Source organism: Ipomoea nil, unplaced genomic scaffold (assembly GCF_001879475.1).
Source record: "Ipomoea nil cultivar Tokyo-kokei standard unplaced genomic scaffold, Asagao_1.1 scaffold1110, whole genome shotgun sequence".
Classification (NCBI taxonomy): Eukaryota; Viridiplantae; Streptophyta; class Magnoliopsida; order Solanales; family Convolvulaceae; genus Ipomoea; species Ipomoea nil.
Genome location: NW_017617538.1, coordinates 349,655 through 370,771, shown reverse-complemented (window position 1 = coordinate 370,771; position 21,117 = coordinate 349,655). Strand labels below are relative to the sequence as shown.

At 35.1% G+C, this 21,117-nt stretch overlaps 3 protein-coding genes across 5 annotated transcripts; 2 read left to right on the top strand and 1 right to left on the bottom strand.

Annotated features, from left to right (window-relative positions):
• Positions 1-833: 833 nt before the first annotated feature.
• Positions 834-3,008, top strand: LOC109183316 (vacuolar protein sorting-associated protein 24 homolog 1-like). Of its 2 annotated transcripts, XM_019333405.1 has the most exons (7): positions 834-1,061; positions 1,143-1,219; positions 1,482-1,584; positions 1,809-1,930; positions 2,357-2,548; positions 2,630-2,691; positions 2,726-3,008. In XM_019333405.1, the coding sequence occupies exons 1-7, from the start codon at positions 950-952 to the stop codon at positions 2,736-2,738; spliced, it is 681 nt and encodes a 226-aa protein (XP_019188950.1). In that variant the 5' UTR covers positions 834-949; the 3' UTR covers positions 2,739-3,008. The 2 variants fall into 2 exon arrangements, with proteins under 2 accessions (XP_019188950.1, XP_019188951.1); XM_019333406.1 differs by having other exon boundaries at positions 950-1,061; positions 2,630-3,008.
• Positions 3,009-6,784: 3,776 nt separating this feature from the next.
• LOC109183352 (serine carboxypeptidase-like) lies at positions 6,785-11,965 on the top strand. The gene is made up of 8 exons (XM_019333433.1): positions 6,785-7,196; positions 7,530-7,698; positions 8,605-8,724; positions 10,408-10,551; positions 10,655-10,805; positions 10,889-10,977; positions 11,090-11,348; positions 11,474-11,965. Exons 1-8 carry the CDS (start codon positions 6,850-6,852, stop codon positions 11,725-11,727), a joined length of 1,533 nt encoding a protein of 510 aa, XP_019188978.1. The 5' UTR covers positions 6,785-6,849; the 3' UTR covers positions 11,728-11,965.
• A 498-nt stretch (positions 11,966-12,463) lies between these two features.
• Positions 12,464-14,070, bottom strand: LOC109183353. 2 transcript variants are annotated; one of them, XM_019333434.1, is made up of 3 exons: positions 13,790-14,070; positions 13,468-13,588; positions 12,464-12,782 (listed from the first exon to the last, which is right to left on the bottom strand). In XM_019333434.1, the coding sequence occupies exons 1-3, from the start codon at positions 14,042-14,044 to the stop codon at positions 12,610-12,612; spliced, it is 549 nt and encodes a 182-aa protein (XP_019188979.1). In that variant the 5' UTR covers positions 14,045-14,070; the 3' UTR covers positions 12,464-12,609. The 2 variants fall into 2 exon arrangements, with proteins under 2 accessions (XP_019188979.1, XP_019188980.1); XM_019333435.1 differs by having other exon boundaries at positions 12,464-12,770.
• Between the last annotated feature and the right edge of the window lie 7,047 nt (positions 14,071-21,117).

Genomic DNA, 21,117 nt, shown 5'->3' with positions numbered 1-21,117 from the left:
CAGCCTAAGACAGAAGAATTTCCTTATACATTCTCAAGTTGCAAAAGTTGGCAGAGCCTTCGGAAAAGACAAGGGCATCCACACCAGCCCGGCCTCGCATTCATGGAAACTCCTCCGTTGGACTAAACCGCCAATAGGCTGGACCAAAATCAACGTGGACGGCTGTTGCGATACTACTTCGTCTAAAGCCTCATGTGGCGGAGTAGCTAGAGATGATCAAGGCAAATGGATTAAGGGCTTTTCTCACTCCATTGGTTTATGTTCACCCGAGGTGGCTGAAGCTTGGGCTTTACTCAAGGGTATCCAACTCGCTAAATTCATTGGAAGTTCACACACCTGCTTTGAGAGTGACTCAAAACGCATTGTGGAAGCTGTCAATTACAACTCCGAGGTTAGCGCCATTACAGACAACATCCTCCGCGCATGCAAAAAGGAGCTAGAATCCATGGGTTCCTGGCACCTGGCCCTCATCTCCAGAGATCAAAACCACTTGGCCGACAGTTTATCCAAGCTTCAGAATGGGCAGCATCGCACGTCAATTTTTGACTCCCCGCCCGATGACCTTATTAGTAGATTAGAAGATGACCAATGGCATCCCCATTTGGCGCCTTGCTTCCGCTTAAACCTTTGTTATTGGGTTACCCCCTTCCTCTATGATCTAAAAAAAAAATTTAAAATAACTTATTAGTAGTTTAAAATAACTATAAAGTTCATAAATAAGCTCAGAGAAATAGAAAAATTTTAGAGGTAAAAGTTAAGATGAAAATAATATTTTTTTTCTTCTCGAAAATATTATACTCCGTAATAAAATAACTTATTTAGGATAGATTTATTTTTTAGAATGTTATTCCATCTAAAACTCTTGAAATCAAGGAATCAGAATATCTCAAAACTATAAGCAAATCTTGATTTTGGAGGTTTGATTACTTTGTTTTTGAGTGATAAGGGGATGGAAAAAGTGATGAACATATTGAATCCGAAACCCAACCCTCAACAACTCTTGAGGGAATGGCAGCGTCGCCTTCGCCAAGAGTGTCGCAACATCGAGCGCCAAATCCGAGGTAATTATTTTCTGGCATGGATCTTGTTGTGAAGAGTGTCGCCAGAGCTTCTGCAGTCTGATGATTGGGGTTCTTGATCAGATATACAGAGAGAAGAAAAGAATGTACAGAAAGCCATTAAAGAAGCTGCGAAGAGGAATGATATGGGGTCTGCTAAGGTACTTTGCTTTTGCTGCTATTCTTACTGTTGAACCCTTTGCTTATTGTTATGATTACTCATTACTGTAGGTAGAGTCTTGGTCGAATGCCAATGATCCCAAGTTTAAAGAAAAAAAAAAAAACTAAATAATTTTTATGTAATTCAACAATTGCTTGAATTTGAGTTTGACATTTTAGAATTTGCATTTTGTGTTCTTGACTTCTGGTTCCCAATTTGATTTCTTGTGTTTTTACTCTTAATTGTTTACACTATCATTTCAGGCACTTGCTAAAGAAGTTGTGAGATCTAGAAAAACTGTGAACAGGCTGTATGAGAATAAGGCACAGCTTAATTCAATATCAATGCACTTGGGAGAAAGTGTTGGTATGACCTTAGTTACAAAATCTATGTTGGTCATTAAGTTTCCTTGTAATTTTACTGTAATGGAGAACTTTGTGCTTATATGATTGCTATTGAAGTGTACCATGAATTTTAGATTAATTGAGTTGGTTGAAGTAGTGTTATAAGAAAGTTAGTGGTATCCTCTTTTTCAAATTGGGTTTATATATATGCATTTCTATCGTCTTTGATCGCGATTAATCATGTAGCCATTGCTCGCACGGTGGGACATTTGTCCAAGAGTGCTGAAGTTATGAAGCATGTGAATAATCTTATGAAGGCTCCACAAATGGCTATTACAATGCAAGAGTTCAGTAAAGAAATGACCAAGGTACTCTGTTAGTATAACAATGGTGATTATTTCATTGTTAGTGTTTCTTGGGGGGAATCAGTTTTTGGCATTGTGAGACAGTTTGAATTAATTTCTTGAGCTTCTTTCATACTTTATTTAGCATATCGAGGCCAAGTGAGCATTGGTTTCTTGTCGGTTTGACTTTCCTCTCTACATTGATAGTTAAAAGTGATATATAGCCCGGGCTTCTCTTCTGGGAAATATGCATTGTGGGTAGTTTAGCTGTTTAGGTAAGAAACAAGTCCTACCAATTACATCTCTTTTGCCCCTACCCACAAAAAAAAAATAAATAAATAAATAATTGTGATGAGCAATCATGATAGTTTCTAGTTACAATACGTATTATGTAAGGCTCTGATATTAGTTTGACTAAATTTCTGGACCGAAACTTTGAAATTATTGCAGGCTGGTGTGATTGAGGAGATGGTGAACGATGCTGTGGACAACGCGCTGGATTCTGAAGACATTGAAGAGGAAACTGAAGAAGAAATAGACAAGGTGTTGACGGCGATTGCTGGTGAGACTGCTGCAGAGCTACCCGAGGCTGTCAGAAAGGAAAAATTAAAGCAACCAGCCCAATCAGTAGACGATGCTGAGGTACATTCTCGTCTCAAATGTTCTCCGATCTTCATTGTAAAGAACTAAACAAATGAAATTACTCGTCTGTTACTCTAACAGGGTGCTGATGACGAAGAAGAGCTAGAAGAACTAAGAGCACGCCTTGACAAAGTCCGTTCTTAGTTCACCCTAAACCCATTATCCTTTCCCCAAGTCTTTCACAATGTAATCATATCTGTAACATGAAGCACGGACTCACCCTTTGTCTGTCTGGTACGCTGCTGCTATATCCCTCCCATTCATGAAATAGTTTCTGTATCATAGAGATCGGCCCGTTTGAACTCATGAGAATCAAAATTTGATCTATCATTGGCTATCTTATCAGAAAAGCTACAGTGTTGGTCTGTGTATATTCTCGCAACAATTCTTCGTTGCATACATACTTTATGTTCATGACAATAATAGATTTGCTTGAAACGAGACGAGTATTATCATGATGGGAGCTACTTGATATACGCCTATACTTTCCTCTCATCATCTTAATTCTCTTTTCCAGATATTTTTCGTATGCCTTTGTGACATGACTCATGAGGCCATGATTGAAGGGAATGGTAGTTTGGGTGTTTGCTTTTCCAGAAATTCTTCTTCTACACACCACAATTCTGTTAAAGCTTTTCCAAAAAATCTAACTTTATAGTGCTACAGATAATGTGTGTTAGTGTATTTTGATCCACAAGGTGAGGCGGAAAGCTGGCCAAGTTGCCCACAATGACATCAAATTTAGATAATCTTGCACTCAACTCAAGTCTTATGACTTATCATGTGTACTGTGGGGACAACATACCCATTGCACTTGGTACAAACTCTAAAAAAAAAAAAAAAAAAAAATCATTATACTTTTAGTTGTACTCGATGTAAGAGGCAATAATACGGATTGGTCAACACATTAGAATTTTTGTAAAATTGTTACAAAGTAATTAAAGTATAAATGGTTTTTAAGGAAAGATTGCAATGCTATAGGCACCAACGCTTGTCAAAAAAAAAAAAAAAAAAAGTGAAATTTTCTATGCCCCGGCCCGACAAGATAGCAAATGGGCAAATTACAGTGACACATGGAGTTTAATACATTGGATGTAACTCCTATACTTGCCTGCATCATGTGTCTTTGTTACAATTTACCACCCAAAAATTAATTGAGTTGTCCGTGCGGGCATATAGGCACCAACACTGATTGTGCTTAATACTATTATGTATACCATATATGATTGTATTGGATATTATTGATAATGACTTTTAACTGTACCTCATAAGATCAATACAGATATCAATTGACATTTTAGAATTTTTTGTGAGGTAGAAGATTAAGTTGTGATATAAGTAATTAATGTGGTGTCATACTGTCTTCACGACAAATTATTGTGTGGACCATGGTCGACACAATGTTATGTGGACCATAACAAAAAGTACATTTTTAATATATTAAATATACATTATTTTTGTATTAAATGTACATTATTTTACAGTAGATAAAATTTGGTCCACACAACTTGTGTGGACCATGGTCCATACAATAATGATTGCTGTCTTCACCCTTAAAGGCAAAATACTTCGTTCCCAAGATCCTACACCCCAACAAGACAGAATTATAGAGTGGACTCTGCGACCTCTTAAGTGGGAGTGATAGTGCATTCCATAATTACCTAATTGAAGTATAAAATGTGATGATAGTATAAAATGTGAAATCATCAAAAGTAATGAAATTAGCATAAGAAAAACAGCAGAATTTGAGGACCAAACTATCCCAAAAGATCACATTATAATAGCATATATATGTGCCATTTCATTTCATTTGCTTTAAGGACCACACATGATTGCTTATACGTTTTCCTACACCCATATATAAATATATTATCTCTCTTAGAAGCAACCTTAGCTATTTTGTACGTCTTCCTAAAAGGAATGCCTTAATGCACATCTTTTGTCTGCTGAGGGCTTTATCTAATTAATTAGTAAAGTCACAGAATTTCATGATAACCAGATACCCAATCTTTATCAGGAATATTTTTCTTATAAAAAGTGTTGTTATTTGTAATTTATTTGAATAATTTGTTGTAATAACAGAAAAAATGACATGTTTAGTAGAGGTGGCCAAGTCCCGAACTTAAGCCGGTCTCGTGTCGAGCCTGGCCTAAGTTAGCACTGATCAGGACTGGCTCGGGGTAGGCCCGGCACAGGACCGGCCCATGTTATCTTCGCCGGTCTTAATCAATGCTAACCTAGGCCTAGACTTGACCCGGGCTGGCACGAGACCAGCCCAGGTTCGGAATTTGGCCACCTTTACCAAACATGCCATTTTTTTACTATTACAACCTAACAATTATTTAATAAATAAATTACAAATGACAACACTTATTATCAATTGATGTATCTTAAGAACCATCACTTTGAATATGAACCAGTGTCAGATTTTGGACTGTGCAAGCTGGGCTACAGCACAGGGTTCCAAATTTTAGAGATTCCAAGATTTTTTTTTTTTTTTTTGATAAAGATAGTCTAATATTTAATTAGTTTAGAAATAAAAATTAAAAGCTTTCAATTAAACTTAAAAGGCTCCATGGAGAAACGGTAGAAACATGTGTTTATTGTGGTTCAACTTGGAGGTTAGAGGTTTGAAACTTGTATGCTGCTCTAGCTTTGGACATCTCCCACTTCATCATTATTATTATTGTTACAATTGTAATTTATTTCATAATATGTTTTGTTTTTTCTTTGTGGACAGCAACATTTTACCACCTTATTATTATTATTACTAAAAAAAATTATGGTATTAATTTTAAAGATTATGATTTCGATAGGTCCTCATTTATTTAACAGAACGAGGCTACAAAAATCTAAAAACTGACACTGATATTAACAGTATAATTTTGATTGGCTTTAAATTATCCCCTAGTCAATAGTAAGTAGGAATTATGCATGCACCAGCTACGTCCATCTCATGTAAACCACTTTATATATAAAATATGATAAAGTACTATTTCATACTGCAATTTTTTCCAAAGAGAACATAATTTAGTGCTCCACAGAGAAGAATAATAATAATATAATGTATGCCCACAAACAAATTAAAGGGAAAGCAATTGAAAAGGAATGGCCATGTTGATGTGTAATCATAGTCTAAAAGTCAAGTCTACTCCATAATTAAAAGCAATGATCCATTATTCATTAATGAATCACTATTCCCATTTCTCCCTATGTCATGTCAAAAGTTTGTAATTTAGTGGATTGAATTTATAATGTTAAAAAAAAAAAAAAAAACTATAATACTGAAAGTGTATCATACTTACTATTATAAATAAAAAATTTTTGTAAATAAAATAACTTTTAGTTATAAAATGCTATTACCCTGCCCCTTTCTGTCCGTAAAATAAGAAATTATATGAAAAGTGTAGGTTTAATTCCTGATTGGCATGAACTTAATCAGTCACAAAAGTTTTTATTTTTATTTAAAACATATATTAGGGATAAAAAAGTATAATTTTTACTAGTAGTCATTTTGGTCTTCAAAAATGAGAATAGCCATTTTTGTACGTGACTAGTTAAAGGATATATTTGCAATTCATAACAATTATATTAATTAACGATTGAATTTACAATTATCATATAACATAGGACTAAAAGTACGTGTAAATTTTTGTTGTAATTTTTTTTATTCTTTTTCATAATTTAAAGTTAGACATCCAATTCAAACTTCTTGTTGCGGTTCCCATACAAGGCATCATCAATGTTAAGGAATTCAACCAGTAGTTGGCTTGAGTGACGCGATAGAATTAATCTTAATTAACAAATAAATTGTCTTTATTTCATTTCTTAGGTACTCCTCTCAAACTTTTTCTGGTTCTGTAATAATAACTTATTAATTGACTTAACTCCATTACAAAAGTTATTTGTGAATTCACAATTTTGAATATGAATTAATCACAATTTTTTTTAGTGGATGGTCTGGATCTGATCTTTCTCTATCCATTTAATGGTCCAGATCCACCCGAATTCGCTCCGAGAGGTCATAAAAGTGACTAGGGGAGAATCGTCACTTATGGGAATCGAACTCAGATTATCCCGGAGTTATAATCATAATATAAAAGGGAAAAAGATGAACAATTATATAGAAAAAAGGTTCCCTTTATTCTTACTTTTCCCCCCAAGAAAATCAGCAGCACACAACAACACACACAGCCGTTAAATTCCTCTCACTATGTTCCCACCCACATTCACATTTCTTACTCCACCCCTCACTCCCTTTATAAATCTCAACCATAACTTGCACTTCAACACAAAGAGAAATGGCACCAAATCTCTCTCTAACTCCTTCTTCTTCTTCTTGCTTTCTTCTTCTGCTACTTCTCTTTTGTGTGGCGATCTTTTCGTCTGCAGAAAAGGATGGTTTCTTTGCGTCCTCGAATCCGCAGTTCCCTATTGGCCAAGCCGAGAAGTTGATCAGGGGACTCAACCTGATCCCCGGCCGCCACCATCTCGCCGCCGCCAAGCATCCTCCGGGGGCCGCCGCCGACCAGCCCAGACTCGCCGAGAGGCGTTTCAAGTTCGACTACCTGGGAAACCCTGGGGCTTCCGTGGAAGACCTGGGACATCATGCCGGTTACTATAGGCTCCCACATACTAAAGATGCAAGGTATATATGTCTATATGTGAAACATGATCACATGAATCAATTATATATATATATATATATCATGTTTTTGTTTGTTGTTTAATTTCTTCACCACAAAGACGAAATTCCTTTGCTTTAGGGTCCTGGTAACTTTCAACCCAACAAGATAAATTAAGGTAACTCAGCAGCCTATTAGGCGGGAGCCTAGGGTGTAACTCTGACACGTATTATGGCTGTTAAGACTGGATTTTGTCTCTTTGCTTATTGTCTATTACTCAAGAATTAACTGAATTGCCCGTGCAAACTTGTTTAATTTGTTGTTTCTTATTATAGTGTTTAATTGGGTTTTGGCAGGATGTTCTACTTCTTCTTTGAATCAAGAAGCAGCAAGAAAGACCCGGTGGTTATATGGCTAACCGGAGGACCAGGATGCAGTAGTGAATTGGCTTTGTTCTATGAGAATGGACCTTTTCACATTGCAAACAACATGTCTCTCATATGGAATGATTATGGTTGGGACAAGGTAACCTCAATCACCCTTCCCTTACCCTCTGTGACCCAAATTAATCTTTCATGCTCCTTTAACTATTAAATTTTAACACATAATTCTTTTAAGAGGACCACGGTTGGTTAAATTTTGAGAGTTGAATGGGTGATTAACTTGGACCACGAATGATTAAGTTTAAAAATCGAAGGACCACGGGTGATTAATTTAAAAATTTAGGACTAAACGTGGCAAAACCACTATACTCGAAGGATCTCATGTGACATTATTATTATTATTATTATTATTATTATTATTATTATTATTATTAAAAAATAGTCTTTGAAATCAACATTATTACAAAATCCAACACATCCACTAATTTAGTAAATAAATCTTATATATATATATATATATATATATATATATATATATATATATATATATATATATATAATCAATAACAACAACTAGGTTCATGTAGCATGACAATTATTCGGTTTGAATCTTAATTTAAGTTATTGTCCATAATTCAAGCGGAACCAAAACTTCGGGCCCATGACAATTATTTATCTAAATTATTATTGACTGTTTTGTTCTAAAAATTTGAATTTGATAATGAGTGCTAGTCGAATAAAATTAATAAATCTCAACTTTATAGATTCTTTAAAGATAAAAATCCATAGGCCATCGAGTGTATCAGTTTTGGATCACAACTCATCACTAGACAGTTTCTCAATTCACCTAATAATATGAATTGATGGAATGATTGCCCCATTGTGGCATTCTAGCTGGCTGTCACATACAAAATTCTATAGTGGTTCAACCCCTATTGACTTAAAACACTTTGGTCATAATTTTTAATGTTCTTACTTTTTTTTAGGAGCTTAATGTTATTACTTAATTTTTTTTTTTAGTAATTTTAAGTAATTTTTTGTTCGACAGATTTCTAACCTTATATATGTGGATCAACCAACCGGGACGGGTTTCAGCTATAGTTCAGATGAAGATGATTTACGTCACGATGAAAATGGTGTCAGCAATGATCTCTACGACTTCTTACAGGTCTGTCTATGGGCTTGGGGGGGGGGGGTGTTAATGATTTCACTAATTATGAATAATTTCACTTTTGGTCCCACGACTTTTGAGTTCTTATCACTTTTGGTGCACAACTTTAAATTTTTTCAATTTTGGTGCATAACTTTGTTATTTTTATCAGTTTTGGTCCTTCCACCCAAATTGACGGTAAAATATTTTTGAATTTTATATTTTAGGGGCAAAATCGCCATTCCATGGAAAGATCTTCAATATTTAAACAAAAGAAAAATCATATTAAGAGGAAAAGAAGAGTTTGCCAATGGTCGAAATTATAAATCCCATAGATCTGTCTGGTTTCTGCCCGTCTTCACCATTATTCTCATCGATCAAACACCTATAGATATGATTTTACAGTGATTTTGTTTAGATATTGAAGATGTTTCCTTGGGATGACAATTTTACCCCTAAAAATATAAAATCCAGCAACATTTCGCTATCAATTTAGCTAAAAGGACCAAAACTAATAAAAATAACAAAGTTAGGCACCAAAATTAAAAAATTTTAAAATTGTGCACCAAAAGTGATAGAACATCAAAAGTCGTGGGACCAAAAGTGAAATTAATTCACTAATTATTAAATGGTCTTATATATGGTCATGCTTTTCTCTCTATATTATTGTTTATATTTAATCTAATTAATACTAAAACGACATCTCAACAGCCAAATCATTGATCAATTGCCATCACAAACCTATTATAGACAAAAGGTACTCTTAGGGGTTCGAGTTTCACCAATTAGGAATAAATTTAATTTGATATATAGAGTATAATAGTAACTTCATTTAATTCTAAAGTATAATATATGGTATGAGTTGTTGTCACTTTTAGTTTTATGAGTATAGTGGCATTTCTACTATTAGTATACAACTATAAAAATTGTCACTATAGGTATACAATTTTTAATTTTTATTCACTTTTGGTACTTTTGGTGATAAATCCTATTGAATTTCATCCCATGACTTGTGAGTGACAAAATGTTATGGACAAAAATTAGACCTTCTACAAAAAATGTCTGTGTAAATGGACATTTTTGAACATATACTTTGATCGCTCACAAGTCATGTAACAATCATAAAGACTGAAAGTGAGAAAAAGAAAAAAAAAAATTATCCAACAACAATTTATATATGGGGTGTTTGGTAAATAGTTATTAGTTGTTATCTGATTGGGTTAGTGGGTTTGACTAGTTGATAACATTAGCTGATTGTAGAAAGATACTTGGTAAATTAGTTGATAGCTTATTACATGCAAAATGACTTTGTCAAAAAGCTGTTTTGAATTTTAGTGTTTTGGAGTAATAAGTTGTTACAAAAAGCTAATTAATCAAACACTTATATTGAGTGTTTAACCAAATCAAACGTCATTTAATAGTGGTCAAATAAGTTAAAATTGACTGATAAGCTAACTATATTACCATAATCGTGCACATACCAATAGTGAATACAAGTTAAAAGAATTTTCCCTCTATGTTGTTTGAGAAATACTAATTGAATTAGCGAAAACTTAATAATGAGTCTGTGTCAAAATAGCATTTAGTACAATTGGTAGTTGAGGTATTTGGTTTAAACATTTATAATTGTATTGTAGTAATCACAGTTTGGGGAAAAAAATAAAATAAAAAGGATTTGTACTAAAATACAGTGAATGACAGGCTTTCTTCAAGGAGCACCCTGAATATGTCCACAATGATTTCTACATAACAGGAGAATCATATGCTGGGCATTACATTCCTGCATTTGCTTCTAGGGTTAACCAAGGAAACAAGAACAAGGAAGGAATTCATATAAACCTCAAGGTAAAACCATTAATCCAGCTTTAATTTAATGGAGTATATATTAGTTACTATATATTCTGTGGATAGTGGATACACCACAGTGATTTGAGTGATGTTCAATCAGGGATTCGCCATTGGCAATGGACTTACAAATCCAGAAATCCAGTATGAAGCTTACACTGACTATGCTTTGGACAATAATTTGATCAGTAAATCTGATCATAACAGCATAAACAAGTCTGTTCCTAAATGTAAACAAGCAATCAAGCTTTGCGGTAAACTCTTCATACCTTGCTCTCATCACAACCTCCCTCGATCACGTTCTGTAGTTCAATGTCTGCTTTTCCATTTTCACCAGGAACCGAGGGTGGAAATACTTGCTTGGCGGCTTACTACACTTGCACAAACATCTTCAACATGATACTGCAGATTGCAGGCAATATAAATGTAAGAAATCCTTGTTATTCTCCCCGTCCCCTTTATTTTGGTTCAAGCAAAACAATTTTTTCAACCCTAATGAATTAGTATTTAGTAAGAACTTGCCTTGTATGATCTGCAGTACTATGATATCCGTAAGAGCTGTGAAGGGGACCTCTGCTACGACTTCTCGAACATGGAAGCTTTACTCAACAAGAACACAGTTAGAAGTGCTCTGGGTGTTGGGGACATCGATTTTGTTTCATGCAGTTCTGCTGTCTACCAGGCAATGATTTTGGACTGGATGAGGAATCTTGAAGTTGGTATTCCTCCACTGCTTGAGGATGGAATCAATCTGCTTATATACGCTGGGGAATATGATCTTATCTGCAACTGGCTCGGTAAGCTTTCACCGATTATCAATACATAACAGTCATGAAGATAGTATTACTATAGAAGGCTATGTTTAACTGAAAGCTACAAACCAATTACCAAATGATAATCAAACTGCATCTGATATGAATAGGTAACTCAAAATGGGTTCATGCCATGGAATGGTCTGGTCAGAAAGACTTTCGTGCAGCACCAAATGTTCCGTTTACAGTAGATGGCGAGGAGAAAGGGATACAAAAGAACCATGGACCACTCACTTTTCTTAAGGTCCATGATGCAGGCCACATGGTTCCAATGGATCAACCCAAGGCATCACTGGAAATGCTTCAGAGGTGGATGCAAGGCAAACTTGCATCAGCAGTGAAAGGGCATCTTGCTCCCATGTGACTACCGTAACTATAAGAGCCATAACACAAAAAAAATTTCTGATCTGTTTCACACAGCTTCCTCAAATTGATGTCCTGATAACAGTTTAATCAATTCATGTGCTTATGTAGATATAAATTGCACCTATGGGCTTCTATTGATGTCCTGCAATTTGTCACTGAAATGGTTCATTTAAAAGCATTCAGATGTTACAAAAGCTTTGATCAAATTGGAATACATTCCTTCACGGATTCTCACATATATAAGTCAATATTACAGCTCTATAGCTGCTTTGTTGCGCTTTTTTGCTTTAAAAAAATCGGTCCTTTACATTACGCATAGCAAAACATAGAAACCATCCATTATTCCTCAGATAGTAACAAAATGTTAGCATATTTCTACAAGAATTTTATGTTTGAAACACAACATTGTTTGCCAGGCATGACTAAGAACATTATGGCATTCTTCATAACCATGAAAATAGCAAAAATGAACTGTAATCTTCCAGGAAAGGAACCTGGACCATTCACTCCCTGTGGTAACAAATTATTTTGTGTAGTATTACAAGCAAACCATTAGTACTATGATATGTCAAGCTCAAATAGAGAAAAGAAACCCATAAAAGTCAGCAAAAGTTCACAATGTCACATAGAAAGCTACAACCAATTTAGGTTAACCTATATTGGAAAAAGTCTTACCAAACAAACTTTTTCTTCATATCCATGTTGTATGTACTATTATAATCAATTTGCAGAGATTTATTTGAAAGTATTTTCCAAAATTTCATTTCAAGAAACTTGTATACAAACATTGGATTTACACAACATGTAAGGAAGTTTATGGAAATAAAAGAGCCAAGCCGTGAAGACACTAGTTATGCAGCACCATGAAGAAGATAAATAATTATAAGCCACCTCTTATCTGATACAGCTCCCTCAATGTTTTAATTATCGGCTGAAAACCAGACCTCAAGGGAACTACTGAAACCACTCTAAGATGACGTGCATTCCCATTTTTGGGCTGTGATAAAGTCACCCTCAGCATCTCTCCCTCCAGAGCTTTACCTGCACATCCGGCTGCATGAAACATTCCAAATAAATATAATTTAGAACCACCCTATTTATTTAATTTATGGCCCAACATGACATGCACTTCCTGTTACTTGACATTATTATGTTCTTAATTGTCGCATTATTTTGTAGAGCACCACTAACATTTTTTTTTTTATTAAAAAAACATTTGAAATCTTCAATTTTTATCAAAGTCCCTTTTTTGATTTTATATTAATGTATTCCTACCCACAGAAAATTTTAATAAAATGTCTATTTTCTGCAAAACTCATTTACTTTTGATTGAACAAAGCAGTATGCTGTTGTTTCCATGCAAGAAGTTTAGAGCTAGGAGTCAAAATTTGGAAAACGAAGTGACTTTTCCGAACTCCTGTTCTCTAACACTTGCAAACCAACTCAGAGAAAAAGAATTAGGACAATTCAGAGCATTAAATCTTATGTTTCTGCAAGTAATATATAACTAATTCTGATGAAAAAGACTGCAATAATAGAAGTCCAGAGCTATAGCCAACATTTAATCTGGAATACTTTTGAAACATGAATTCCAAGTTCAATTTTTACTTAAAGAGAACCACAATGCCCCACCATTCAATTCAGATTTCTTTCTTTAATTGAACAAATGTCAAATCCTACTTGGAAGTTTTGATATACCCTCCAAATAAAAGTTGATACACCAAGGAGTGCAAATTACCGGCAAAAGGACGAGTCTTGGCAAATTCAAAGAACTCATCAGCAGAGCAGCCAAACAAAACCCTAGCCGCTCTGTCAAACAATATCACCACAAATACCTTTGTATCCGTAGCTATAGACACCTGCGAAGCTCATGTACCAATTCACAAAAAGCAAAATTTAACACGGTAAATTTCACATCTTCCAGCATTTTCACAATAATCAAATAATCCCACAGCCAAATAGCAAGAATCAGCGAAGAAAAAAAAAGGGTTATCTGATAATGATAGAAAGAAACATACATAAATTAGGGGAGTAAATGGTTAGAAGTTTGTGTGACTTACAAGGACGCGGAAGAGGAGCTTGGAAGCCGAGGATGGTGGGTTGAGGGCATTGGTAGAATGGCAGTATGTACAAAGGGGTGAGGGAGTGTTGGGGTTAGGGTCAGGGAGGGGCCTTTCACATCCCGCGCAGACTCTATAGTAGATGTTAGTATGATCAACGGCGACAATGGTGCAATTTGTGGTGGTCGGCGTCCGGTTGGCTTCTGCAATGGGCCTTTTTCTTCCCTCGCCATTGCTGGAGCTTCCGCTATTCATCTGTGCACTGTGCACTGTGCACTGTGCACTGTGGAGTGTGTTACGGCCTTACGGGGAACAACAATTTTATGCGACGGAATATGTTAAAGGTGCGACGTCCGATTCTTCATCACTGTTTTTTTAGTGATTGGTACTTGTGAAAAAACAATGAAGGGAATGATTGGTTCATGGAAAATATTTTTTTTAAAATGGAGGAAAATGTTATTTTTTTGGTGTTTCGTTTATGAAATTTATTTTTTATTGGAAAATAATTTGAATCCTTTAAATTTGAGGAAAACAAAATCAAGATTTTGTTTTTCATGAAAGATGGGAATAAAAAATGATATAGATTGTCAATTTTATCCTTATTTTTCTTTTTAATTATATTATTACTCTTATTAATTTGTAGGGACATATAAGTCTTTATACTCGTTATTCTTTACAATTCCAAATCTAACTAAACAATAGAATTAGTTTCCCAGTAATTCTTTTTCCACCAACCAAATAATGAAATTCATCTTCCTAGTAATTATTTTTTCATAGAATTTCAATTCCACTTCCCTTAAAATATTTTCCGCGAACCAAATGAGGGTGTGTTTCGTTCATGTGTTTACACATCAAGAATGATAATTAAAACTATACTCCGTAATTAGTATTTGGTTGATAACTTTTTAAAATATAATTATGAGATTTGATTCTCTTTAGTTAAAAACCTTATTTCCTAATTAAAAATGATTAACATTCTATCTTATTCGTAATTTGATTTTTAAGTTTAGATTATTATTTTTAAATTTTTGTTTTGATTTTTTTTTGTTCATATTGATATTTTGGATGTCATTATATTATGATCAATTGCCTTAACTTTTTATTTTTGTATTTTTAAAATCTTTATTCCTATTATAGGGTCATACATAACCAACACTACAAGAAAAATCACATAACGCGATGGAAACATTGCGACGGACCGTAATCCGTTGTCGATTTGCAACGATTTTTGTGACAAAACGTGTTCCGTCGCAATTTTGCGACGGAAATGGTGACGAAATTCAATTCCGTAGCAATTTTTGGCGCAAAGTGAGAAAAAACGCGAGAAACTTTGGCGCCCATATTGTGGTGACGGATTTTGCGATGGAATTAAGTTCTGTCACCACAATGGCGACAGAAATGATAACGATCGATATTTCCGTCGCGATGTTGCGACAAAATCGGCGACGAGAATGGATTCCGTTGCGATATTTAGTGCAATGTGGAAAATACTCCCACATAATCTTTCTGTCAATGAATTGACGACGGAGAGTGACGACGGAAATTGCGACATTTATTTTTTTCGTCATGAAAGTATTTACTTTTTAAAGTAAATTTTATTTTCGCTACAGAATGAGACAACGGATTCAATCCCGTCGCAAAATATCGATATATTGGCGACAGAAAATGCGACGCCCTACATGTCCATCGCGATATGGCGATGAAATTGGCAACGAAAATTAATTCTGTTGTGATGTTTGGCCCAAAGAGAGATTTAGCGTGTGAGATTGGCAACGGACTTGCGAAGATCATTCATTCCATCGCGAAAATATTTATTTTTTTAAGAAATGTTTATTTTCGCTACAGAATGGGACGACAGAATCAATTCCTCGCAATATGGACACATTGGCGACAAAAAATGTGACGCCTTACATGCCCGTCGCGCTATGGTGATGAAATCCGCAGCGAAAAATTAATTATGGAGGTTGGTGATGGAATTTGCGACGATCGTTCTTTCCGTCTCATAAATATTTAGCCCTAGGATTTTTGTCCCTATTACTAAGAACTAAAGCCCGACAAGTCCATATCGCCTCCAATGTAGCTCAAACTCATAACCTCTCACTTAAGAAAGTCACTTCATGCCACTTCACTACAAAGTCTTTGATTTATATTAAGAAGATTTAATTTATTTTAAAAAAAAATATAAGAAATTGTAGGACATCATTTCTTTACTACTACTTTTACCACAAGTTTAAAATACTCATTTTGATTATATCGAAAATAATCATTTTTATTTTATATTAATTATTTAATATTTTAAAATTGTACTAAAAATTTCCCTATTTTAACTTTTGTGTTGGATATTAATTTAATCGCAGTTTACACATTTTAACTAGTGTGTGCGTGTGTGTCTATATATATATATATATATATATATATATATATATATATATATATATATATATATATATATATGGCCAAGTTTTAATGCGGCAAGCCTTATCATGCCGTCGGTACGGCTGCACCATTAGGTATGCAAACACGCACCAATAGTGTTAAAAAAATGCACAACAAAAAAATGCACCATTAGGTACGCAACACCACAAAACGCACCATTACGTATGCATAAATGCACCACACAGTATTCAGAAACACACAATTAGGTGTAGGGAGGTATGATGCTATTTTTGGGTGTCTGATGCATTTTATGGTGTATTGGTGCATTTAATTGTTGTGCGATTTCTAACACTATTGGTGCGTGTTTACATACCTAATGATGTGGCCGCACGTTAGGGCATGACCGCATTTGAGCTTACATCAATATATATATAAACAATTCACTTAACCGATTTGTTAAATATGTTAATTAATACTTTATAACCAAATCATTAATAACTAAATTTTTTAAAAATCTTTGACCATTAATCAAACTAAAATATTTTGTTTAAAAATTTATTAAATGGATTCTTCGATTCGAGCGTTTAACAATTTTCACTGAATTGTACACACTCCTAAAGTTAATAATTAAAATTTGTGTAAATATTTAAATAAAAGAAGATTTTGATCATACACAAATGTGAAAAATAATTAAATAATTAATTTTCTCAAATATTTGGGAGATATATTTATTGTAATCATTAATCTAAAACGACATAGTTTTTATAATTTATATATATATATATATATATATATATATATATATATATATATATATATATATATATATATATATATATATATATATATATATATATATATATAGTAATTTTAAAAACTAATATTTTAACAATAAAAAAATTAAAATTCAAACCCAAAATCTCTAATTCATAGCTAGCTTGTTCATGCATTTTACCATGTTCTTGATTGCATGTGTATGGCGTAGGTATGATGACATTTGACAATAAATGGCAAAAAGACCAACACTTAGTGTTTCTTATGGTCCCCAACATATATAGTGTGTTTTAAGTAACTCGATTTTGTTTCTATTTCAGGCCAGGCAGTTCTTGATATATAGTCAAAGCTGTATATATAGATTTGATAAAGAAGGAAATAAGTAGAAAAAGTGAGGAGTTGGGACTAAAGAAACTAGAAAATTTAGGCTTGTGATGAGGCAGTCAAAGACGCACAAAATATGTGCCAATCACTTAGGTGAGTTTCTCTCTTCCCCTACTTCTATCACCTTTTAAGTGTCTTTCATTATATTTCTCTGTTAGCTAATATACTGATGTCTTTGATTTGATTTAATTTAACTTTGTTGTAGTTCTTCCTACATTATCAATGCAAGAACATGCGGGGAATGAAAATTCTTGGGTTTGGCATACTGCTGATTTTGCTAATGGGTAGCAAAAGGAGGAGACGTTTTGCATTAGATTTGCTTTTGTTGAGAGTAAGTGCCACTTTTCTTGCATTGTGGTTACATATGGATACTTCAAACTCTTGTTTTTTGGTATTCAAATTATTGCTTGAACATTTATGTTTCATTGCTACTGTGGTTTCTCAAGCACTTTTAGTTCTATATATTTGACGCATCATCTGTTCGCTGAGATATATAAATGCAGTTTATTAATGCCAAAATCACAGAGAATATGAGATTCTTCTCTTCCTAATGAGAAGAATGAAATGTCTTACGATAATGAAATCGTTTTTGAAGTGTTGCCTATACAACACTTTTGGTCATATGGTAGTAGATAATATATGCTTGTAATAATGGTCAGATTGCTAACTAGATTGCTAAGAACTTTGACTAACATATTATTGGTGAATTGTCATTTATTTTTATTTTTTCTTTGTATTGCAGAATCCATTATCTAAGGAGCTCTTTCTTGAGAAATATGGTGATATAACACATCTTTATATGCCAAAGGTTTATACCTTTTGCTCTCCTTTTTTGCCGTCATGCCACCACATAACAAGCCTGGTACTTCATTGCTTCTTATGCAGCAAAGATTAGATGCTCGTGAGAGTTAGTACTTCATGATCACCCTCGTCGCAATCGGGTTGAACTTGATATTGATTATTTTTTTTATGGATTATTATATTGTTGTTTAGACATGAATTTTGTATTAAGTATAACCTTAAGTTTTTTGAACTATAAAGTAATATTACTTTTATAATACAAATTATATTGTATTTTAGTTTTAATAGTATTTTTGCTTATAAATATAATTGCATATTAACATTAGAATTTTAACAAAATAATAATAATAATTACTCAAATAATAAAAAATAATTATTTAGCATAATCGTGATGGAAATTTGTTTTGTCGTGTTCTTATGATGGAATTTTGTGATGGAAGATGAAATTTGTAATGAAAAGGTTAGCAACAGAATCGCAACGATAATTTGTTTTGTCGTTTTCTAACAACGAAATTTTGTGACGGAATACTAAATTTGCAACAGAAAGGTTAGCGACGGAATTGCGATGACAATTATTTCCGTCGTTATATTTCAAGACGGCAATAGGCGACTGAATATGAGTTTCGTGACGGAATATTTTTTCACGTGGTGGTGACGGAAGGAAACATTTCCGTTGTCAAAACAGCGACGAACTCACGACGGAAAGATTTTCGTCGCCAACTTTGCGACGAAAAATTCCGTTGTCATTTTCCGTCGCCACCGCTGGCAACGGACTATTTTCGTCGCGAAATGAAATACGATAAGCCTGTAGGCTACGGAATGAATTCCGTCGCAAAAATGAAAAATTCCATCGCAAAACATGATTTGCGACGGAATTTTGGGCTTTCGTGACGGAAATTTTCCGTCGCGAATCGCAATTTTTCTTGTAGTGCAAACATCAATATTGATAATAATTTTAATTCCACCATTATACTTGATGGGGTGTGAACCCCGTGGGCTCGGGGCCCAAGAAGAAAAGAGATAAAGCCCAGACAAAGAAGGGAAGCCCAAGAAGAAAATGGAGCAAGCCCAAAAGAGATACGAGCCAAACCGAGGAGTCGGTTAGCCCAGGAGTCGGCTCGACCCGGAGGTCGGCACGGGTAGAGGGTCGGACTAACTAGCCGTTATTCCTAATTATCTACCCTTAAAAGTCCTATTTATCTACCTCATCCATAACCCCCCAAATAAAGGCTACCTATTAAGTCTCCCACTTATTACCCCACTAATAACCAAGTTAATACCTATTAACTACCCTACTAAATGGTCGAACGGACACTTTTGGGGATGGGCTAGCTATAAAAGGAGGAGAAGACAAGAAGAAAAGAGAGACATCCATCCATTCACTCATTCATCTACATGTGGAAGGACTCTTCCAAGTACTATTCTCCCACTCACTACTCTTTCTCCTTGAAGAAGACATCATTCATTCATACATACAAGCACTCTTCCTACACCACTCTCCCAAGAGAAGGCAATTCATACACACAACAAGAAGATTATCAAGAAGACTCCATTCTACCACAAAGAAGCATACTCCATCTCTATATACAAAATAGCCATACAACATGTACAAAGACACCTACAAAATACATAGTGGAATTAGGCTTGGCACCGCCCAAAAAGGCCCGTGGTTTTCACCTTTCGGTTTCCACGTAAAAATCATCGAGTCATATTTCTTCTATTTTAGTAGCCTTATTATGAAAGGTGAATCCACCAGCCACAGGTTGTGTTGGACCTCCTTGGGCCCGAAAACCCAAAAACCAACACTGGCGCCGTCTGTGGGGATCGTGACAAAAGGTCATGTTTGCCTCTTTGTCCGAGCAATTTCGGAGAGCGTCCGGTGGAAAGGATCCACTACGGACGGAAGATTGAGAAGGTTCACGGAGAGCCGTGGACCAAGAAGAGAACTAGAGGAGAATCAAGTAAAGAAGATGGCGTGTTGAGGTCTACAAGAGGTAACCCTTAAAATTAGACGTAATATTTAAATTAAAGTACTCGGTAGTTGTTGGCAAAGAGTGGTCGGTCCATCACACTGAGGGACTCGGCCGGGGGAATCAAGAACTCGGGACGCCGAATAAATTGTTCCCCCACCACGACCTTAACGGTAGACACCATGGTCACAGTTGTTTGCCCCGCTGTTACTCTTTATCATGTGAAAAGCTTTGCTTATAAATCGTGTCATGATAAGCGAGGTGCGAAAATGGGCTGTTGATCTGTACAAAATCTCAAAATGATGATTTTTTGTACTCGAAAAATGGCAAAACAAAATTGTCAGCCACTGTAGCACATCGCTCATTACGAAAAAAAAAAAAAAAAAAAAAAAGAGAGCCGAACAGCAAAATAGCTACATTTCAAGGCATATTGTCAGTGGAGTATTTTTGGCCTCCAATGGTCGTTCGTGGCATGTTCAAAGAAAAATGAAAAGTCAAAGAGAAGACGGGCCGTGAGATAGGCACTGGCCAGCACCATAATTAATCTCTATCACAAGCGCTCATGGAAACTTTTATATGATCGGCTTTGTTGTAAAAATCGAGACAACAAATGTGGGAAAGCAGTCGGCAACCTAGCAGTCGCCAAGGGAAGTTACTGGCGAGAGGCGGGCAGTCGACGATTGTCTTCAATCAGGCTCCATTTGCTTAACCCAGGAGGCTGCAGTAACAATCACGCTGCTTTTAGCTTCCGGGACCTCAGTTCCAGCAACCCCTCCATCATCGGGTCCCCTTTTGGCAGCAGCAACAACAAGTAATTCTTGGTCCAATCTAGGCAGGGCCCCCGACTTCGAACATTGGTTGATCTATCGGTGGCGATAAACTGAGACACCCGGGAAGGTCATGCGAGCAACTTAACCACAAAGAGTCGGTTTAGATAGCAAAGTCGAGACACGCAACAGCCGGATGAGAATCCAAGCCTGTGGCTATGGTGAAGTAGTGTTCCGATATATCGTGGTTGTTACC